General features: G+C 37.8%; 1 protein-coding gene across 4 annotated transcripts in view; it reads left to right on the forward strand.

Moving 5' to 3' along the window:
• The window catches only part of PIEZO2 (piezo type mechanosensitive ion channel component 2), a 455,796-nt gene that overhangs the window by 270,282 nt on the left and 163,266 nt on the right, over nucleotides 1-22,248 (forward strand). For all 4 annotated transcript variants that reach the window (XM_045065366.1, XM_004742696.3, XM_013051380.2 and 1 more), the window contains exons 6-7: nucleotides 1,938-2,148; nucleotides 3,472-3,685. In XM_045065366.1, coding sequence (XP_044921301.1) covers nucleotides 1,938-2,148; nucleotides 3,472-3,685 — 425 coding nt within the window. The remainder of the gene's footprint in view (nucleotides 1-1,937; nucleotides 2,149-3,471; nucleotides 3,686-22,248) is intronic.

Below are 22,248 nucleotides of genomic sequence, written 5' to 3' on the forward strand. Positions count from 1 at the left end.
TCTTTGACCATTTCTCTTTGACCTTTCTCTTCCCTCCATCTGGAATGTTCTTAATGAAGATTTTCACGTGGCTGGTTACTTTGTGACATTCAGATCTTGGCTTAAATGTCACCTCTCAGAGAGGCTCTCCCTGACCTCGGAATCTAAAATAGCCCCCCTGCCGCTCACAGTCACCTCACCCTATTTTAATTCTCTGACTAGCATTTGTTACTGTGAGATAGCTTGTTAGTTTTCTACTTGCCTACATGTTTATCACTGCATCTCTTATGAGATATTAGCATATGCTAGGCCCTGACCATATAGAGAAATCTTCATGAATATACTTGAGACATTCCTTTTTCTTCAGGAAAAAATGTGTCATGATGTAATACAGTAGAACCCGTTTGGGTATATAGACAGGAATGGGCTTGAGATTAAATCTGTGTATTTGGTGTCCTGGGTAAATGTGCTTTCTGTACTCTTGGCTTCAGCAGCTTATGTTATGAGTGGCCTGTACCCTTCTAGGCAAAGAGAAGAGCTCTGAGTTCTCAAGGCTGCTCAGGACTACCTTGAACTTCATACCAGCCTCTGTATGCTGGCTTCCTTTAGTGTACATGGGCATAGTAAGAGGTCCAGTTGCCACTGGTGAATATTCTTTAAATACCTGAACTTGGGCTCATGGGTGGCTCAGTCAGTTAAGCATCTGCCTTCGGCTCAGGTCAGGATCCCAGGGTCCTGAGATCAAGCCCTGCATCGGGCTCCCTGCTCAGCTAGAAGCCTGCTTCCCCCTCCCCCACTCCCCTTGCTTGTGTTCCCTCTCTTGCTACATCTCTTTCTCTGTCAAATAAATAAATAAATAATCTTTAAATATCTGAATTAAATGTATCAAGAAAAAACCTTTAAAATAGGAAAATGGAGAGGCTGGGCTGGAAAAAGAAAAAAAAAAAAAAAAGAACCTTTAAAATGGGGAAAACGGAGAGGCTGGGCTGTACTCTCTAAGCCTTAAAGAGATGTCTGAACTGGACGTAAAAAACCTTTTGTTTCTGCAGCCAGTACAGTCTTTTCAATTGGGATTAAGAGAAGACTGCCAGCCTACGGCAATTGCAAACAAAACCTCATACATCTGAAACAACCTTTTGTCTTAAAATGATGGCTTATATTTATAACAATTAAAAAATTCAAGCCTTCTAGGGAAAGACTGTTCTTGGCCAAGAAAAATTTCTATGTATTCTTTAAAAACAAAACGGTCAAAAACACCTTGTATACCCAGTTTTTAAAATAATGCATAGAAATATGTGTATATTCTGTCCATGAGTTTCTTCCCTAAATCTCTGATGATCATACTGAGGGGCTGAATCATTCAGGATAGAATGAGTGTATCATTCTCTGAAAGAATAAAATAAGAAGTGACTGTATCTAGTCAAGTAAACCCAGGACCAAACCCAGGACCACTCACACTCCTGTTGTCAGGAAACACTAGGATAGTGGACAGAATTGACTTCAGAAAGAAAAGGGGTTTCATAAGCAAGAGTTGGACTCACCATTTTGGTTAAAGCCATGGATATTCTCCTCACGCTATCTATCAGCTTAGGTGGCAAACTATAAATGTGAGGAACCAAACCCAGACTGATGAAAGTTAAGCTCTTGAGAGATGTTTCTGTTTCTTCTGCCTGTAAAAAAAAAAAAAAAATGAGTTCCTGTGGCTCAGACAACACACTGTTCAGGGTTCTATGATAGGTGATGTTTCTTGTTTACTTCTTCGGGAAAGATCCAAGCGACTTGGGCTTCCACAAGCAACTGTCAGAGGCCTGGAGGGGGACGTAAGTGGTTGTCTGCATTTTTCTGCCGGTTTGTGAAGTTCACCTCACTGACTGACCCACAAATTACAAACCATATAATCTGCTGGGCGGGGAGGCAGAGGTCTGGACTGCAGTGTTTTCTGTTTCTCCTTTATTTAGGCTGGAGGGGAAAAATTAGATGCAGAAGAGGCGCTGATCTATGAAGAGGATTTGGATGAAGGGGACGGTGTCGAAGGCGATGTGGAAGAGAGCACAAAGTTAAAAATGTTCCGCAGACTCGCCTCCGTGGCCTCCAAGCTTAAAGAGTTTATTGGCAACATGATCACCACCGCAGGAAAGGTCGTGGTGACGATTTTACTCGGTTCGTCAGGTGAGCGTTTCTGGCACTGGATGGAGCACAGGTAGTGCTTTGGTGAATAATGAAGGACATGGCTGAGGAGAAAATGCAGAAAGACACAATTCTGGTTTGTGACACAAAACTCGTAACCATAACTGGCCTCGTGTACACACACACACACACAGAAGTCATTTATCTGGTTCAGTTCTAGCCTTTGTGTGTTCAGTTGGTTTCTGTCAACCTCCGTAAAGCCATCTTTTCCTATATCTAAAAGTGATTTATGTTTTAGGTGTAGATCCAAAAAACCGCTACTCTTCCTCTCCCCACAGCCCATGAAGGGCAATGGGCTCTGATGAACCATGTTGATGTGTCTTCGCCTGCCCCTTCCCCCGCCCTCCAGAGCCACATGTGTGCCTTCTGAAAGCATGTCTGTTTACATTGGGCCGTTAGCAATCTTAATTTAACTCTCCAGGATATACTATTTTTCTTCCGCAGATTGTAATCTTGCAACACGGACACTCACTTCCTTGAAATCTTGGCTGCCGACCGCTTGTTCCATAATAATGTTATCTCTATCTTCTCCCTCCTTCCATCGCGCTGTTGGCAGCTGCTCTAGAGCCACTGTGAAGTTCAGTCCATACCTCTTTGTGGAAGTTGCATAAGATGAAATAATGTGAGGAAAATTAAAAAGTGGGAAAGAGAATAGAATTCCTCAAGAAGTATATCGCAATATTTTAACAAAGAGTCATTTCAAGATGCCCCATCCCCCGCCCAGCAAGAGTTTTTAAATGCCTGCCAAAGAATTACCTCACTTTACGTGCCCCCTTTTGCTAATAGTGCGATCCCAATATGGTTGGGTAGGGCAAAGTTTTAGTGAGACTTTGCCACAGATGTAATATTGATATGAATCCTACTTAACCAAAAAAAAGTGAGTTATTATAAAAAATGATATCAGGGAAAGTTGGAATAGACACACAAGTATTCCTGAAAAATTAGGGGGAAAAGTAGAAAGATGGAAGCAAGCAAGCAAATATGCTAAATTCTGTTCATATGAAAAATAGATATTTATTCTGCTCAAACATCATGGGAAGAACTTCATGATCTTCTATTTCTACTTATATTTACAAATATCATTTTATGTCTGAATTTGTTTCACAACAAAAATAGCATAAGTTCTGATTTTATAAATAAAATGTGGTTCATACTTTGATAACTTGATCCATCCCTGGAAACACACAAAGGAAATGTACATAATCTCCTGAGTGGTAAATGCTTTTCCTTTTCTTACATTTCCTGAGTGGTAAATGCTTTTCCAGTTCTGTGCAGTGAGTCTTGACGATATCTCTTCTTCCTCAGGTATGATGTTACCATCTTTGACCTCATCTGTATACTTCTTCGTATTTTTGGGTCTGTGCACCTGGTGGTCCTGGTGCCGAACGTTCGATCCGTTGCTGTTCAGCTGTCTCTGTGTTCTGCTGGCTATTTTCACTGCGGGACACTTGATTGGGCTTTATTTATACCAGTTCCAGTTCTTTCAAGAAGCGGTTCCACCCAATGACTACTATGCAAGGTAAGAGAAACGGTGAAGACATTTCAAGAGGAGCTAGCCTTTCTTCATGATCGTGTTTGAATTTGCAGGGGTTCTCAGTGCCATTTGATGTGCTCAGCAAAGGTTTGGCCAGGGGTAGTAGGAAGCAATCCAGGTTTTCAAGTTATTGAATGACAAAGTCTAGAAGGAAGTAGAAGATTTCTTCAATGGAGGTGCTGCTAGGACATGGAGAGAGAGGAGAGGCTGCTGTTTGGTCTCAGCCGTGGAAAGAGATCCCAGAAGAACATTTTACATCAAAGATTAAAAAACATGCTAAAGAATCCAGCTGGAGGATGGTCTCACAGGCCAAACAGAGCATCAAGTATCATATTGAATTGGTTGTAAAAATATGAAAATAAAAATGTATGAATTCATGCATTTTTCTCTCATGCATTTCTCTCTCTCTCTCTCGAGAGAGAGCTAATTTGCTTCAGTTGAAGACAACTGTTACTTACTTTGGAAAATGGGAATTAAATCCTTACTTTGGAAGATGGGAATTAAAGGTAAAGGATCTTTACTTTGGAAAATGGGAATTAAAGGTAAAGGACCCAGCACTGACTTTGACTTTTTAGAAGGAACCCTAGGCGATTCTCAGCTGATGAGACAAAACCCACCTTTATAGGATAATGCCAGCTAATGAAAAGGGAAGGAATAATAAATTAGAAAATTACTGTTTCTCAGTTCTTAATGAAATATTTATTCTCATGGCAAACTGACACCATTACTTGCAAAGATTGTTGGGCTAAAAGATGTTTGCAGAACGACAAGGTACAACCTCACTGATTATTTGCCAGTGGCAAAGGGAAAAATCAGACCTTTGTAATGGTGATCAATACCACAACAAGCTGATCAAACTCTTATAACCCAAAGTGGGATAGCTCAATATGAAGTATACAGCATCATAGTGTTAAACTTTTAGACCTAAGCCCCAATTTACGGTAATATATAAAATGATAGAAAAATAATGACAATCAGAGAAATCCAGAATGTGAATTCTGCAAGGCAAAGGACCCAATCTCCTAAAAACTCAACATCATGAAAAGAAGTGTTTGTAGAGGCAGCGAGGGGAGAGACTGTTCTAGATTAAAGGAGAACTGGGGAAACCCAGCAAACTGATGGGAAGCCTGACTTTAGATTACATTCCTGTTCAACCACAGGTCTCTGAAAAATATTCTGAGGTTAAATGGGGGAAATTTCAATGTTCATTGGTTATTAGCTGGTTGTATAGACCCGTTGTTAATTCTCAGGTGCATGATTGTTGTATAGGAAAATGTATGATTGGCATCAGGTTATCCATTGTCCTGTTTTAACTTTCTGTTTCCGTGGAAAAGTTTATAACCGGAAGTTACAGAAAAAATGAAGGGGCACAGAAATGATGGGAGAGAATGTGAGGGGGATGAAAGGAGTGCCAGCAGCCTTGTCTTTGATGTGTCTGGGAAGTGGTGTAAGAGTTTTTTGTCCTCTTGTTGAGAAATGAGAAACCTGCAGTTGAAAAGAACATGAGTGAATATCATCCTGATGATACAGATTTGGTTTTCATGGACTAGTAAATATGAACCAGCAATGTGTGTGGGGACCCCTCACCTTGCTTTTCTTGATTCATGCATAAAATCTGCCTGGTCTGTAGCTGTGACTACACAATGCGAGGCGGGGGCGGCGGGGGGGGGATCAAGTTCTAAAACCAAACAAGTTAGTTCTCTACACACTTAAAGCCAACTAATTCTAAACCCAGCTGGCATAACCTACAGGCTTAGCAAGTATAATTCAGTCTCTAAAGAGAAGAATCTTAGAGGCAAGTTACAACTGAAGAAGCATGGTTGGAAACAAGCTAAGTGCCCACTGACAGATGAATGATAAAAAAGCTGTAGTGTATATGTACATACATACATATATTTGTATATAAACATAATGAAATATTATTCAGCCTTTAAAAGGAAGGAAATCTTGCCTTTCATGGCAACATAATGAAACTTGGGGGCATTATGCTAATGAAATAAGTCAGACTTGTCCGCTTATATATGGAATCTAAACTAAAGAGTCAACTCATAGAAACAGAGTAGGAAAGTGGTTGGAGGTGTGTGTGTGTGTGTGTGTGTGTGTGTGTGTGTGTGTGTGTGTGTGTGACATGTTGGAAAGAAGGAAGACAGGCTTATAAAAGGATATAAACTCACGAGGTGAAAAGATTATGAAGGTCTAATATGTAGCAGGCTCACTATAGCTAATAGTATTGTGTTGTATATTGCATACTTGAAATTTGCTAAGAGAATAGATCCTAAGCATTCTCATTAAAAAAAAAAAAAGTAATTATGTGAGGTCATTGGTGTGTTAATTAACTTAGTTGAAGTAATCATTTCACAATATACACTTATACCAAATCATCACATTGTACACTTTAAATTTATTACAATTTAATATGTTGGTGATACCTGAGAAGCCTCGTTAATGGTGTAGATTTATATAATATTTATTTATTTAAGGCAGAAGCAAATAAGTGCTAAATTTCAGTACAGACAGTAGTTCTAGACTAAATGAATCCTTTGGTTTCTTTTAGATGTTTAATTTTTGGATTATAGAACATGCATAGAAAAAATGTCTTGTGCTGTTGGAAGGGCTGACTTTTAGGGGGTGATTTAATTGGGAATGTAAATATCTTCTATAACCTGATAACACCCTCCCCCCCAGTTTAAGGATCTTTTCTGCCATCTAGAGACTGATGATGGGAAATACAGACGATATTCAGAACCACCTTGGAAACACTTTTTGTATCAAAGATCAACGAATAGGGGTGCCTGGGTGGCTCAATGGTTAAAACCTCTGCCTTCTGCTTGGGTCATGATCCCAGGGTCCTGGGATTGAGTCCCACATTGGGCTCTCTGCTCGGCAGGGAGCCTGCTTTCCTATCTCTCTCTGCCTGCCTCTTTGCCTACTTGTGATCTCTCTCTTTCTCTGTCAAATAAATAAATAAATAATCTTAAGAAAAAAAAAGATAAACTAATAAGTATTTTAGACATTGTCACAGTTCTTTTCAGAAGCATTTTTAATGCAAAAAGCCACCACAGGCAGACTTAAAAGAATAGCACAATTCTCTTCCAGTAAAACTTTGTGGACACTGAAATTTGAATTTCATATTATTTTCACATTTCACAAATACTATTTTTGTTTTGATTTTTTTCCAGTCACTCAAAAATATAAAAGCAAACAAAACAAAAAATGTGAAAACCATGGTTAGCTCATAAGCTGTACCCAAGCAAGTGATAAACAAGGCTTGCCTACCTATGGTGTAGATAATAATAGTTTTAATGGGGTAATAAATAGCGTATTTACTATTCACTTGATCATCACAAAAAATTATAATTATAATTTATTGCATGTAATAATAATCACATTGCATGTAATTATAATTACAATTTGTAGATCATCCACTTAAATAGTTTAAAAGGTCCATTACTATAATCTCAAGAGATAAGTCATTAAAGGTTAATTTGCTTATTAGGGTATAACAGTTTGAGCTAACCAATGAAATATGAATGTAAATATAAATACACGGTCTTATTGTAGATTCCCATCCTCCCCGCACTCACTTGATTATAACAAGACATTGTATCTTAGTCCTAAAAAGCTTGGAAATCAACATATCTAAAGTAATAGTTTTTCAAAAAGCATAATTTCAATGCATTGTTATTAAATCCAGGTTCTGAGTCAGAAGAAAGCAAACTGGAAAGTGACTTAAAAAAACAAACAAACTCATCTTCCATGACGCTTGTCAAGAATTTCATAACCACAGAGACTCTAGCACGTATATCCAGCTTCGGATGTGGCTATTCTTAAAACAATCCAAGCCATATTTGTCTTCTCAAAAGCTTTCAAACATGCTCTCCCGTCAGAATTATCTTTATTTTTAGAAAAACTGAATTGATTTGTTTATCATTAGTCCAATGCATATTTGTTGATGATTATTTGGAAAAATATAATGGAGGATAAGGAGAATCACCTTTTAAAAATGTAATCCTAACCTCCAGAAATAAATACTATTTATTTCTGAGTCTGTATTCTCCCAGAACTTTTCCTAGGCATATATGTGCCTTTTTAAAACAAACTTTGAATCCTAAGGCACATACTGTTTTCTAAGGGTTGATCAAGCCAAATAGAAGTTCAGAGCAAATCCACATAGTTGTATGTAAGATCGCAAAGGTACCAGCCAACGTAGTCTGTTTAATAGGATAGAGCCCTATGACAACTGCTATTCTAAAATGTCCCTAACAAAAATGGTGAACTAAACAAAATATGGCTTTGCTAATGCAGTGTGGAATCTCTTCCAAAGGTTTTATGTTTTCAAGGGAATTTCCATAGACAGCAAACACCTCATATTTTAGAAGACATGATGCAAGATTCAAAGTGATTTTCTGCATTAAAATTGCAGGTGTGCAGGGAAGGGAGGAGGTGAGGGCAGGTGGACCTGATTTGTTCTGCGTTTTCATGGACGAAAGGCTTTAACAGGAGTTTGAATGCGATCAACTTCTACTTATTGGTGGCATGAATTAAAAGCCCACTGTTAGAGTTTGGCAGCATACCACGGACTAGTTTTCCTTGTGAAGGTGATACCTAAAGTAATTTTGAGTTGAACTCCTCGAAAAACAATCCCGACAAGAAGTGAATTCTTTGTCTATGAATCTTGAGTTATCTTGACAAAACAGGTAAAAGTTCCATTGTAGGCCAGTGGGGAGGATGTGACAGGAGACTACAATGCCAATTGTTTTCTTAATTATGATGGAGACACTTGGAGCATGGTTAATGGGCATTTTGTGTATGTTCCACGGTGGGATGAGTAAGGTCATTCTTTAAATTGTCTCGTCTGATCTCCAGCCGGCTTTCACTTCAACTCCTGAACGTTCTCAAGAAAACATTTGCAGGAGTTACTGTGGACATTGAACTTGTTCGTCCAAATTCAATTTCCTCATTTGCTGCCTTCTTCACTTTAAGACGTGGAGCCTGAACATAAAAGGGCGGGAAAGAATGAGAGATTTTTGGACCATTTTCTGTGAAAGGAGGATTCTCTGTAAAATAAATAGACAACAGTTTGCCCTACGTTACCTTTTTTAGGTGCTATTTCAATAAATCATGATGATAAGAAAACACATTATGTTTAGTGAAGGAAATGCTTATGTTTCTTTCAGTGTTAAAACAACATAAAAGAGAAAAAGCAAAGCCTAGAACCCAGCATCATGAGTTAACTCTTCTATGAAAAATGTTTAAAAAAACAAACATTAAGAATACAATCTCATTGAGGAAGTGGTGATGCAACATGGGGGCTTAAGTGGGTAGGAGAAGAATCAATGAAACAAGATGGGATTGGGAGGGAGACAAACCATAAGTGACTCTTAATCTCACAAAACAAACTGAGGGTTGCCGGGGGGAGGGGGGCTGGGAGAAGGGGGGTGGGGTTATGGACATTGGGGAGGGTATGTGCTTTGGTAAGTTCTGTGAATTGTGTAAACCTGGCGATTCACAGACCTGTATCCCTGGGGATATAAATATATTATAGGTTTATAAAAAATAAAAAAAATTAAAAATTAAAAACAATTTCATACCTAGAATATTTAAAAAAGTACAATCTCATTTATTATATTTACACTATCTTAATGCAAATCATAAACATGTCAATAATATATACGAATAATAAAGGTCTCAATGCTGTATGTCTTTCTTCTGATTTGGGGAAGCCAGTGGGTCCTTTAGAAAAATGGAACAGTGCGATCAGTCTTTCTGTTACGTCTGGTGCAGTTTGCTTTAAAAGCTGTTCTCTCATTCAGGTTCTTTAAAAGAATGTGCTTCGGCACCCCAGTCCCAGACAGCTATGTTATGCCTTTCCTGAGTTGGAATAATCTAAGGTTTAGTTACAAAGACAGCCCAGAAAGACCAAATTGTTTTTAATGGAGACCAGTTGGCAAGAATGTCATCTGAAAGCAGTCCATTTAGGGGAGGGGGGTAGGGAGGAAGGGTGGGAAATAAATGTAAAGCGGACCATTTTCATGGTTAGGAATGTAAATTCACCCAAAGAAGTTAACACTTTTCCCTTACCTCTTTGTTAAAAGATGGCACCGGCAGATATCTATAGAATTACAGAGTTGGTAGATGATACAATGGTAACCAAACTATGGGTTTCATTTTGAAAAGACTCTTAGTGATGAAGTGCCTTGTTTTAATATCTCAAATAGAGTTCTCCTACACTTATCTAAAAGGTGAAAAATAGGGGCGCCTGGGTGGCTCAGTGGGTTAAAGCTTCTGCCTTCTGCTCAGGTCATGATCCCAAGGTCCTGGGATCGAGCCCTGCACTGGGCTCTCTGCTCAGAAGGGAGCTGGATCCCTCCTCTCTCTGTCTGCCTTTCTGCCTACTTGAAATCTCTCTCTCTGTCAAATAAATAAATAACATCTTAAAAAAATAAAAGGTGAAAAATAGAAGCCAAAAGAGAACTTGACTTTCCACGAATAGGTGCAAAATCAAGAGAATGTAAATCCTTGAGCCCCCTGAGTCCAGTTGGGTAATTTGCCATAATCTTGGGGTCATTTAGTGGGTGACATATGTGGGTGCATTGGAGACCCAGGATCCCTGGGAAACAGGGTGCCCTGCTCACAGAAGGAAACCTTGCGTGGCCTTGCGTACAAAGCAGCGCCTGCTTCTGACCAGGGGGACAAGCCTTGGCACAGAATGTCTATCTAACCTAAGGACCTAAAACTTCCCAACCTCACTTTCCAGAATTTCAGCCTTGATTACATGTTGTGCACCAAATTTCTCACCTTTTGCTCATTGAGAGCGCCTCCCAGGAAGGGTCTCCTTTCCATTTTCGTGGAAAATCTGCTCTCTTCTCTGTGGGAACTAGACAGTGACTGATGCGACAGTGCAGTCCCATTCTTTCGGGGTCATATATACCAGAGCGGTCCCCCTGCCTACATGCTGCAAGAGGGAAGGGCCTTTCTGCCCCCAGTGCTGTCCCTGTTATCAAGGAGTAAATGGGGCTCCACTCTCTTATAGCATGATAGATACTGAGAAGATTGTGGTAATGCTTGCAAACTCATTCTCTGGAGTCCAACACCTTGGGACTGAAATCCTGTCCCTGCTACTTTCTAGACAGAGCATCCAGTCACCACATTACCTCATGCTCTGGGCTTGGGTTTCCCTATCTACAAAATATGGATGAGAATAGTGCTTGTCTCCAAGAAGAGTGATGTATTAAATGAGAGAATACTCACCAAATGCTGGGCCATATGGGGTGTGCATTTAAAAGGACCTGATTTTAGTGTTGTAGACATCATAGTAACGCACATAAAATAGTTTTCTTATTCAAACGAAATTCCCCATATCTGACACCGTAGCCATCTAGCACCTTAAATGCAGTTCCCTGAGAATATTAAGTTACTCTGGCCTTTGTGCCACTTCCTTCACTGGAAATGTCCTATCCTCATGCCACTCCTTCCTAGTCTTTCCTCAAAACCCATCATGTGCACCTTCTGGAAACTGCTGGAACCTTCCATGTTTCCTTCTGTGAGGCACAAGAATGATCTTCTGGGCAATTACTCTACACACACTTGCTTCCATGTACTTGCTGCCCTTGATCATAATGATCGTCTGTGAATGTGTCTCCCTGCTAAAGGTTTGGGTTTGGGTGGACTGGGTACTCTCGGGCTCTAATACTGCTGATCACACTGCTTTCAGGAACTCCCCGTTCAATCTGTTTTCTGCTCTTTCTCCCACAACGCTTGGATTTCTTCTCCTTGTGCCCCCAAATCAAGTAAAACTTGTTTAGGCTTTTCCTGAAGTCCAAGTCACAGTTAGGCCACTGGCTAGGACACGTATGGGAAAATTATTTCCCAGAGAGGTCACTGTAATTTCAATGCCCCCACGACAGTCCCACTGTGCTGCTCCGTGGTACCTGTCCCCAGGTAGGGAATGTCAAGAATGGGAAAGATATCTGGAATGTCAAGTTCAGTGAGAAACTGAGGAGGCTACAGTACATGTGGGTCCTTACTTGTGTTGGCAAATGTTTCGTTTTTGCTTGAGAAAAAAATGATGGTTTTACATTTATTTATTTAAAAAATTCAAAAATAGCTTTATCGCAGATGGTTACAGTTAATGTGGTTCGTGTAGACAGTAGCTTTCACTTTTGAAGAAACTGGAGATTTCTGTTCATACTCAGTGTTTCTCAGGGACCCGGCTCCTCTCTTTTTTTGAGAGACTTTGGTTTATGGTTTTTAATTTCTCTGGACTTTGTCTTCAAAATGGGAGAGCCATGGTGAATATTGATGAGATGATATGTACCAGGGTCAGCCCAGGCCTGGCAATCAGAAGGTGATTAAGAAAGGTTAGTTCTACTTTTCCTTGTAGTTTTTTGTGTAGAGGGAGTACACAGTATGATTTTTTTTCTGTGTTAATGAGAAATATTTAACATACATCACTGTATACATTTAAGGCATACAGCATGGTGCGATTTATATAGATTATAAAGTGATTACAACAATAGGTTCAGCAAACATCCTTCTTCTCATGCAGATAAACAGAAAAGACAGAAGAAAAGAAAAAAAGTGAAAAAAATGTTCTCTTTGTGAGGAGAACTCTTAGGATTTACTCTCTTAACAACTTTGCTGTGTATCACATGGCACTGTTAGCTGTGGTCTTCAGGCTTTGCATTATATCCCTAGTATTTATTTATCCTATAACTGGACGTTTGTATCTTTGGACCACCTTCCTCCAGTTCCCCTCCCTCACCTCCCCACATCCGGTAACCACACGTCTGATCTTTTTTTTTTTTTTTTTCTATATGAATTTGGGTTTTTGTTGGTTAGTTGGTTGGTTTTAGATTCCATAGGTAAGTGAGATCATATAGTACTTGTCTTTGTCTGACATATTTCACTTAGCATAATGCTTTCAAGGTTCATCTATGTTGTCGAAATAATAGTATTAAAAAAGAAGAAAATGATAGGATTTCCTTGTTTTTATGGCAGAATAATATTCCATTGTGTTTATATCCCACAACTTTATCCTTTCATTAGTTGATGGACACTTAGGTGGTTTCCATGTCTTGGCTACTATAAATAATGTAGCTGTGAACATGGCGTACGGATATCTTTCCCAGTAAGGTATCTTTCTGTACCTTTGGATATACATTCTCAGAAGTGGATTTGTTGGATTATATGGTAGTCCTTTTTTAAATTTTTTGAGGATCCTCCATACTGTTTTCCATAGTGGCTGCACCAATTCACAATTTAGCAACACAAGCTTGCCTTTTCTCCACATTGATAACAGTATTTGTTATCTCTTGTCTTTTTTGTTGATGGTCATTCTAACAAGTGTTAGGTGATACCACATTGTGGTTTTAATTTGCATTTCTCCAATGACCAGTGATTTTGAGCATCTTTTTACGGGCCTGTTGACCTTTCATGTACCTTTATTAGAGAAATGTCTATTCAGGTTCTTTGCCCATTTTTAAATTGGGCTTTTGCTTTTTGGCTTTTGAGTTGTAGGAGTTCCTTATATGTTTTGGATATTAAGCCCTTATCAGATGTATGGTTTGCAACTATTTTTTTTCACATTCCATAGGTTGTCTTTTCACATTGTTGGTAATATATTTTTGTTGTCCAAAAGCTTTTTAGTTTGATGTAGTCCCACTTATTTACCTTTTATTTTGTTCCTTGTGCTTTAGATGTTATGTCCAAAGAAGCATTACCAAGTCTCATGACCAGGAGCTTTGTTCTTGTTTTCTTCTAGAAGTTTCATGGTTCAGGTCCTAAATTGAACTCTTCAATTCATTTTGAGTTAATTTTTGTGAGTGGTGTAAGATGAGCATCTAGCTTCATTCTTTTACATATGAATATTCAGTTTTTCCAGCACCATTTATTGAAGGCACTGTCTTTTTTCCGCTGAGTATTCCTGGCTCCCTTTTCAAATATTAGTTGACTCTGTATGCTTGGGTTTATTTCAGGACTCTCAGTTCTGTTCCCTTGTCCATTTCTATGCCATTCATGCTGTTTTGATGACTATAGATTTACAGTATAGCTTGAAATCAGGAAGTATGATAGCTCCTGCTTTGTTTTTCCTTTCTTAGGATTTCTTTTGTTGTTTGTTTTTTTTCTTTTTTTCTTTTTGTGGTTATATATACATTTTAAGAGTGTTTTATCTACTTCTGTAAAAAATTCTATCGGTATCTTGAGAGAGATTGCATTGAATCATAGATGGCTTTTAGTAGTGTTGACATTTTAACAATATTCTTCTGACCCATGAATGTAAGATATCTTTCTACTTATTTGTTTCTGTTTGGATATCTTTCATCAATGTCCTATAGCTTTCAACAAGAGATCTTATACCTCCTTAATTAAATTTGTTCCTAGTATTTTATTATTTTTGATGCTATCATAAATGGGATCAATTTCTTTTTCTTTCTTTTCTTTCAGAAAATTAGTTGTTAGTGTATAGAAACATTACTGGTTTTTGTATATTAATTTGTGTCCTGCAGCTTTACTGAATTCATTATTTGTATCTGACCTTTTTTTCATTGAGTCTTTAGGATTTCTCTATAAATCAGTCTTTAGGGTTTTCTATGTATTCCATATATATACACACATATATAAATATAAATAATTTATTTATATGTTTCTCTGTAATATAATAAATAGAGATAATTTTATTTCTTCTTTACCAATTTTGATGTATTTTATATATTTATCTTGCCTGATTGCTGTAGCTAGGACTTCCAGGACTATGTCAAATAGGTGTGGTCAGAGTGGACACCTTGTCTTGTTTCCAATCTAAGAGGAAAAGCTTTCAAACTTTCATTATGGAGTATGATATTAGATGTGAGTTTGTCACATATGGCCTATATTATGTTGAAATATGTTCTTTCCATGCCTAATTTTCTAAGAGTTTTTATCATGAATGGATGTTAAATTTTGCCAGATGCTTTTTCTGTGTCTATTGAAATGATCATGTGGTTAATTTCTTTCATTCTATTAATATGATTTATAACAATGATTGATTTGAATATGTTGAACCATCTTTGCATCCCTGGGAGAAATCCTATTTGATCATAGTAAATGATCTCTCAATGCCACTAAATTCAGTTTGTTAGTATTTTATTGAGAATTTTTAAATCAGTATTCATCAGAGATAATGACCTATAGTTTTCTTTTCTCGTAGTTTCCTTTTCTGTTTTGTTTTCTTTTCTTGTAGTGTCCTTTTCTGATTTTGGTATCAGGATAATGTTGGCTTTATAAAATGAATTTGAAAGTATTCCCTTTTCTTTGATTTTTTTGGAAGAGTTTAAGAAGGATTGGTGTTCGGGGCGCCTGGGTGGCTCAGTGGGTTAAGCCGCTGCCTTCGGCTCAGGTCATGATCTCAGGGTCCTGGGATCGAGTCCCGCATCGGGCTCTCTGCTCAGCAGGGAGCCTGCTTCCTCCTCTCTCTCTCTCTGCCTGCCTCTCTGTCTACTTGTGATCTCTCTCTGTCAAATAAATAAATAAAATCTTTAAAAAAAAAAAAAAAAGAAGGATTGGTGTTCATTCTTCTTCAAATGTTTGGTAAAATTCACCAGTGAAGCCATCTGGTCCTGGACTTTTGTTTGTTAAGAGAGTTTTGTACCGATTGAATTTCCTTATTATGTCTATTCAGAATTTTTTTATTTCTTCCTGATTCCCTCTTGGTAATTTGTATGTTTCTAACAGCTTTTCCATTGCTTCTAGGTTGTCCATTTGTTAGTGTGTAGTTGTTTATAGTGGCCTCTATGATTCTTTGATTTCCTATGTTATCAATTGTAATGTCTTCTTTTTCATTTAAAATTTTGTTGATTTGGGTCAGTTTATTTATTTATTTATTTGAAAGATGGAATGAAAGAGTGAGAGGGAAGACAGTCAGAGGGAGAAGCAGGCAGGGAGGCCAATGTGGGTCTTGATCCTGAGACTCCAGGATCATGACCTGAGCAGAAGACAGCTGCTTAACCGACTGATCCACGCAGGCACCTCAGTTTGGGTCCTTTCTCATCTTTCCTTGTTTAGTCTAGCTAAAGGTGTGTAGATTTTGTTTATCTTTTCAAAGAACCAACTTTTAGTTTGGTTAACCTTTTCTATTGTTTTTAAATTTTTCATTTATTTCTGTTTCGATCTTTATTATTTCCTTTTTCTGCTAGCTTTGAGATCCATTTGTTCTTCTCTTCCCTGTTCCTTAAGGCTGATGTCAAGTTAGGTTGCTTATTTGGGACTTTTCTTGCTTTTTAAAGTATGCTTTTATTGCTATGAACTTCCTTCTTAGAACTGTTTTTGCTGCACTCACATGTTTTGGGATGTTGTTTTCAAGAAACTTTTCTTATTTCCTCTTTAATTTCTTAATTTCTTCCTTCATCCGCTGTTTGTTCAAGAGAGTGTTGCTTAATTTCCATGTATTCATGTATTTTCCAGTTTTCCTCTTGTTGATTTCTAGTTTTATGTCATTGTGGTCAGAGAAGATACTTGGTATGATTTCAGTCTTCTTAAATTTTCTAAGACTTGTTTTGTGGTCTATCATGGTCTTCCTAGATAATGTTCCATTTGCACTTGAGAAGAATATTTGTTCTGCTTTTGTTGAATGGACTGTTTAGTATATGCCTATTAGGTCCATTTGATCTATAGTGTTGTTCAAATATGCTGTTTCCTTATTGATTCTTTGACTGGATAATCTATTCATTATTGGGAGTGAGATACTATTAGTCGGGGACTTTGGTATCTCACCAAAGTGAGATATTTGTATTACTGTTTACTTCTCCTTTTAGCTCTGTTACTTTTGCTATGTATATGTAAATGCTCTAAAGTTGGGTTCATAAATATTTACTATTATTATATCTTCTTCTTGATGGATTGGCAATTTTATCATTATATAATGACATTTTTCTCTTTTTACCATTTTTAAAAAATTTTATTTATTTATTTGTCAGAGAGAGAACACAAGCAGAGCTATTGGCAGAGAGAGAGGGAGAAGCAGGCTCCTTGTTGGGCAAGGAGCCCTATGAAGGACTAAATTCCCAGATCCTGGGACCATGATCTGAGCCAAAGGCAGATGCTTAACCCACTGAGCCACCCAGGCATCCCTCTTTTTACCATTTTCAAAGTCTGTTTTATCTGACATAAGTTTAGCTACCCTTCCATTTTATTGTGCTTTCTGGTTATCATTTGCTTGAAATGTCTTTTTCCATTCCTTCACTCTCAGTGTGCCCTTAAGACTCAAGTCAGTGTCCTACATGTAGCACATTGTTAGATCTTGTTTTTAATGTATTCAGCCATTCTTTGTCCTTCCATCAGCATATTTAATCTGTTTATGTTTAAAGTAATTACTGATAGGTGAAGATTTACTATTGTAAATCTTTTTTGTTCAGGCTCTGAGGATCAGTATGATTGGTGTGTGCCTCTAGCAGACAACAGTGAAACAAGACTGTTGACTTGATTCCCTACCTCAGTAAGACTGTATCATAGCCTCTGCAGTTGCCTGGATTCTCTGGTCAGGCTTACTAGTCAGGAGTGCATTTTATGTTTAGTAGTAGAAAAGGCCATGAATTAGCTTCCCTACCCTGGCAGGGCTAAGTCCCTAAGTCCCTAAGCTGGGACTTAGTACCTTTATAGCTCATTGTTTAGAGACCCAAATCAATCCAGCATGCACTGAATTCTCATTTTAGGTGAAGCCATTAGTTTTGCTCTTTCATTGGGGGAAGCCATGGTCTGTGCTCTGTGTTCAAGTACCTCGTACATAGGGTCTTTGAATGGGCTACACAGCTTTCCATATGCTCTGATTAGTTTCCTTGGTCAGACAGGGTGAAGTCTGTTTAGTGATGAGTAGGACTGCAAATTAATTCTCTGCTCAGGTGCAGCTAGAAATGCAGCTCTGATACCAGTGAAGCTCTTCCTTGTCTTAACTCAAGTTAATCCACACCCTATGATCTTTGGTTGAATAGGGCCATGGGCTTTGTTTGGGAAACTGTTGGCTTTTCCTGCCCTTAACTGGAGAGCCACTGGGCGTCACAGCTTCCATGAACTGTGACCGGGCCTCCTGGTGAGAAGGGGCTGGAAGACACTCCACAGTTGGTGTGACAACAACTCCACTCCTTACATGGGCATGGGCAAACTGGGCTTTAGGGACAGCAAAGCTCTTCCTATGAGGGTTCCTATCAGACAGACCTGTACCCCCACCAAGTTCCCTGGTCAGAGTATGCCCCTGACAAGGTTCTGCAACTGAGCAAAACTGCTGATTGGGACTGCTAGCTGGGCATGGCAGGTCTGAACTCGACCTGCCAGGATCTGTGTGCTGGTGGTTGTGAGCCTTTCCTCCCTTCATTAGACTCCGATTCCCAGTGATCAAGCCCCACAGATTCCCCTGCAATCCCTTTGGGGTGAGATCTGAGTAAGGGCATGACCCTAATACTGGGAGGCACTGTTGTCCATCCCCTGCCCCTGCCAGTTTTTGTGTTGTTGGTTTTTTTCCCCTCCCTGGAGGAATTGGAGGCTCAGGGGGACCTCACCATGTAGTACTGCACTGCCCTGGTGAAAGGGCAATGCAGCCAATTGTAGCTACTTCTCTTACCCTTCTAGTGTACTCTGTCTTGGTTTCTGTGGTGCAGGAGCACTTCAGCCTCAACTCCATGTTCTAGGATTCTCTCACTGGTGTCTTGTTTTGAATAGTTATTAGTTGTTCTTCTTATGAGGGAGAGTGAAGTTAGGAATGACCTATTTCAACACCTTGGTGAGATTGTGATTTTTTTCAAATTAAATAAATGATTATATGTAAGAGTTAGTAAGTAACCATGTTTTTCTCTATTTGCTGATTTCCAACTTGCATGGCATCTACTAGTTTAGTAGAAACTATTCTAATAACTCTTTTTATCTTCCCATAAAAGTCTCATCACCATCACTGTATTACTGACAACAAAAAAACAGTCCTGTCTCTGGGAAAATTTAACAGTATTTATTTCTGTTTCTTGATGTCCGCCCTATAAAACAAAACATATTCCATAGGCACACCTAAGTTGAAATTATGTATATATGTATATATAATAGCAATAATACCTTCCCATAGTTCTGCCATGAATATTAAATGAGTTAGTATTTGTAAAAACTGGTTCCTAGCACATAGAAAGAACTATAAAGAGGTTTTATTAAATAAACTTATAAATAAGTTGTCTAACAATAGGGATTCAAACCTTTGATCAAAACTTCAATAACTATATATAGCTATCATCTTTTTATTTATTTTATTTGTAAACTTTGAGCTCAAACAACAATTTTGGTTTTGGCCAAAAGAATTGTAAGTGCTTGCTTCATGACTTACAAGTAGCTTTTATTTTTGGTACATGACTTTGTACAAGATACTTTGTTTGCTGCTCTGCACTTCTTTTCTAATTTTGATAATAATTGTAGGAGGTAGATACTGTTATTTCTATGCACATTTTTTTCAAAGACAAAACTGAGACTTACAGAGGTTGAGTCACATATCAAGGCCACAGGTCTATTAAGGGACAGAGCCAGGATTTTAACCCGATTCTGTCTGACTCTGAAGCTTATAACCCTATTTGCTATGTTGAGCATCACAACCTCCGTAAATAGTAATGTTTCTGCTGCCTTCCTAGAATAGTGATGAAGAATGCTTTGTACTACCAGGCTCCAAAATGACTTTTGGGTGACCCAGTATTTGCACTTTCTTACCCTCTCTGAGGTCCAGGGTCTGCAGTTTGAGCCCATATGTAGGAAGGACATCTATAGCCATAGCAATGTGAGGTAGCCTGTTGGTCTGGACTTAATGAAGGTGGACTGAGCTAGTCCTGGACACATAACCTTTACATCTGGGCATGGAGCAGTGTTAGAGGATTCGCCTAGCAACCTAAGGGCAGAACCGACATCTAGTTTATCACTGTGTTCTCCTAGTATCTGGAGCCATGCCTAGCATGCCACAAGCTCCAGTGAACACTTGTTCGGTAAAAAAAAAAAAAAAAAAAAAAAAAAAAGATTCATTTTACATTTAATCTTTCAGAATGTAAGATGGGTAAAGATGTAGTTTGCAGTTACATTTTTTTTCTAAATTTACTTCAAATATTTGGTATTAATGAACATATTATAAACCATGTCTGGATGGTACATTTAGGTTCTTTCAACTTTAAAAATTAACAGGAAAATAAAGATGGTAGAATTTCTTGTAAGAGAAAGATGAACTGTTCCTTCAAGTTATGATAACAGCTTATGAAAAATTAAATCTAAAGTGCTCTTTTGAGAAAGGGCGTTTTGGAACAAAGCAGTATTTAGTTATTAAGCTTTTTACTGGGAAGTGTGGCCATCTTGTTTATTGGAATTAGGAGTCTCCTCATGGTCTGGGTTTTCATTAATTGCAGCAACACTTCATTAATTTTTTTAGTTTGATTATAAATAAGCTGATTCGGCTGACTCTTGAAGTATTTTGAGAATAAATATAATGAATAATATTGCCTCATAACTGCTTGGCTTATTAATGTTCCGAATGTTGCTTATGCGGTAATTTTTGCAGTTGGGTCTTCTTTCTAGTTCTAAGCAACTCCAAGTTCAAGTATAAGAGAGGAGCTCTGAAAATGACCTAAGAGGGCTTTGATTTTCTCCTCAGAGTTTCTCTAAGGAGGCTTTTTACTGAGAAGATTGGCAAAGGTTTTTATAACCATGCTAGTTAATTATTAGTGAAAGCGTGTGATTGTTTCCTTGACATATTATTGGTATGTAATAAATTGCGTGTATTTAGCACATACAATCTGATAAGTTTTAACATAAACCTACCCATGAAACCATTGCCACAAGCAAGATAATGAACATATCCAACAAACCCACATTTCCTCACACCCTTTGTAATTTTTCTCTCCTGTCCTTTATCCTCTTCCCATCCCTGCCCAGATAACCACTGATGTGCTGTTTATAACTATGTGAGTGTACATATTCTAGGATTTGTATAAATGGAATCATACAGTATGTACTGATTATGATTATGATTATGATTTCTCTATTGGCTCCGAGACAGGGAGTAGTAGATCTGGCTTATTTCCCTATGCCTGATCATTTTGAAATGCAACCACATTCAATTCTGTATTCTCACTAACTCTTAGTGTGGTCGATTTTCTTTTTTAAATTTTAGGCATTTTAACAAGTATGTACTGGTAATTTATTGTGGGTTTAATTTAATTTTCATTTTCCTAATGACGGAAGAGCCTGAGAATCTTTTCATGAGCTGATTTTACATTCGTGTGCCTTTTTGATGAAGTGTGTATTAAAATATTACACCCACTTTTTAAAAACGTAAGAACTGTTTGTTTTCTTGGAAACGAGTTCTAAGAGGTGTTTAGAAAATCAAGATACAAGCCATCTATTATTTGTCACATTTATGTTTTGGAAAATATTTCCCCAGTCTATAATTTTTAAGAGTAGAGTTTTTACTTTTGGTGAAGCATACTTTATTGTTCTTTTATGAATCATGCTTTTGGTGTGTAGTCAAAAAATATTTGCCAAACCCAAATACACAAACCCAAATTCTATATTTTCATCTAAAAGTTTTATGGGCTTTTTTTGCCTGTGATTTCAAATAGTTTTGTCGTCACTTATTTAAATAACTATCCTTTCTACACAGAACTGCCTTTGTGCTTTGTTAAAAATCAAATATCCATGTATTGTGGTTACATGTATACATGAACTCTATTCTGTACCATTGATTTGTTCGTCCCCCACTGGGAATACATTGAAGGACCTTCAGTGGTTGCCTGAAACTGAGGATAGTACCAGGAACCATATATATATATATATATATATATATATATATATATATATATATATATATTTTAACTTATTCCTTACTTGTATACCAAAGGTAAAGTTTAATTTCTAAATTAGGCACAGTAAGAGATTAACAACTATGATAAAATAGAACAGTTATAACAATGTACTGTAATAAAAACTACATGAAGGTAGTGTCTGTCTCTCTCAAAATGTCTTACTGTACCCACCGTTCTTATTCTTAAGGTGATGTGATGAGATGAGGTGAGGTGAATGAGGTAGGCTGGTGATACAGTGTTAGGCTATGGTTGACCTTCTAGTGATACATCAGAGGGAGGATCAGTGACTTCTGCACCACAGTTGACCACAGGTAACTGACAAACTGCAGAAAGTATTAAACCAGTTTGTCAACTTCTTCAGCAAAGCCTGCTGGGATTGTGGTTGGAATTGCATTGAATCTGCATAATCTTTTGGGTATGTTATGTCTTCTGATGCATGAGTATGTTATAGCTCTCGATTTATTTAGGTCTTTTTAGATTTCTCTTAGTAGTGCTTTTTAATATTTAATTCACAGGTTTTGCACATCTCTTGTCAGAGTTCTCCCCTAAGTATTTCATGATTTTAATTTTTATTTCTAATTTTCATTGCTGGCTTATAAAAATGCAATTGCTTTCTATGTATTGAACTTGTATCCTGCCACCTTACTAAGCACGTGTGTTTGTTCTACAAGATTCTTTTTACTGATTGCATCGGGTTTTCTACCA

Source organism: Mustela putorius, unplaced genomic scaffold (genome assembly GCF_011764305.1).
Source record: "Mustela putorius furo isolate JIRA1106 unplaced genomic scaffold, ASM1176430v1.1 tig00003858_pilon_pilon_pilon, whole genome shotgun sequence".
Lineage (NCBI taxonomy): Eukaryota > Metazoa > Chordata > Mammalia > Carnivora > Mustelidae > Mustela > Mustela putorius.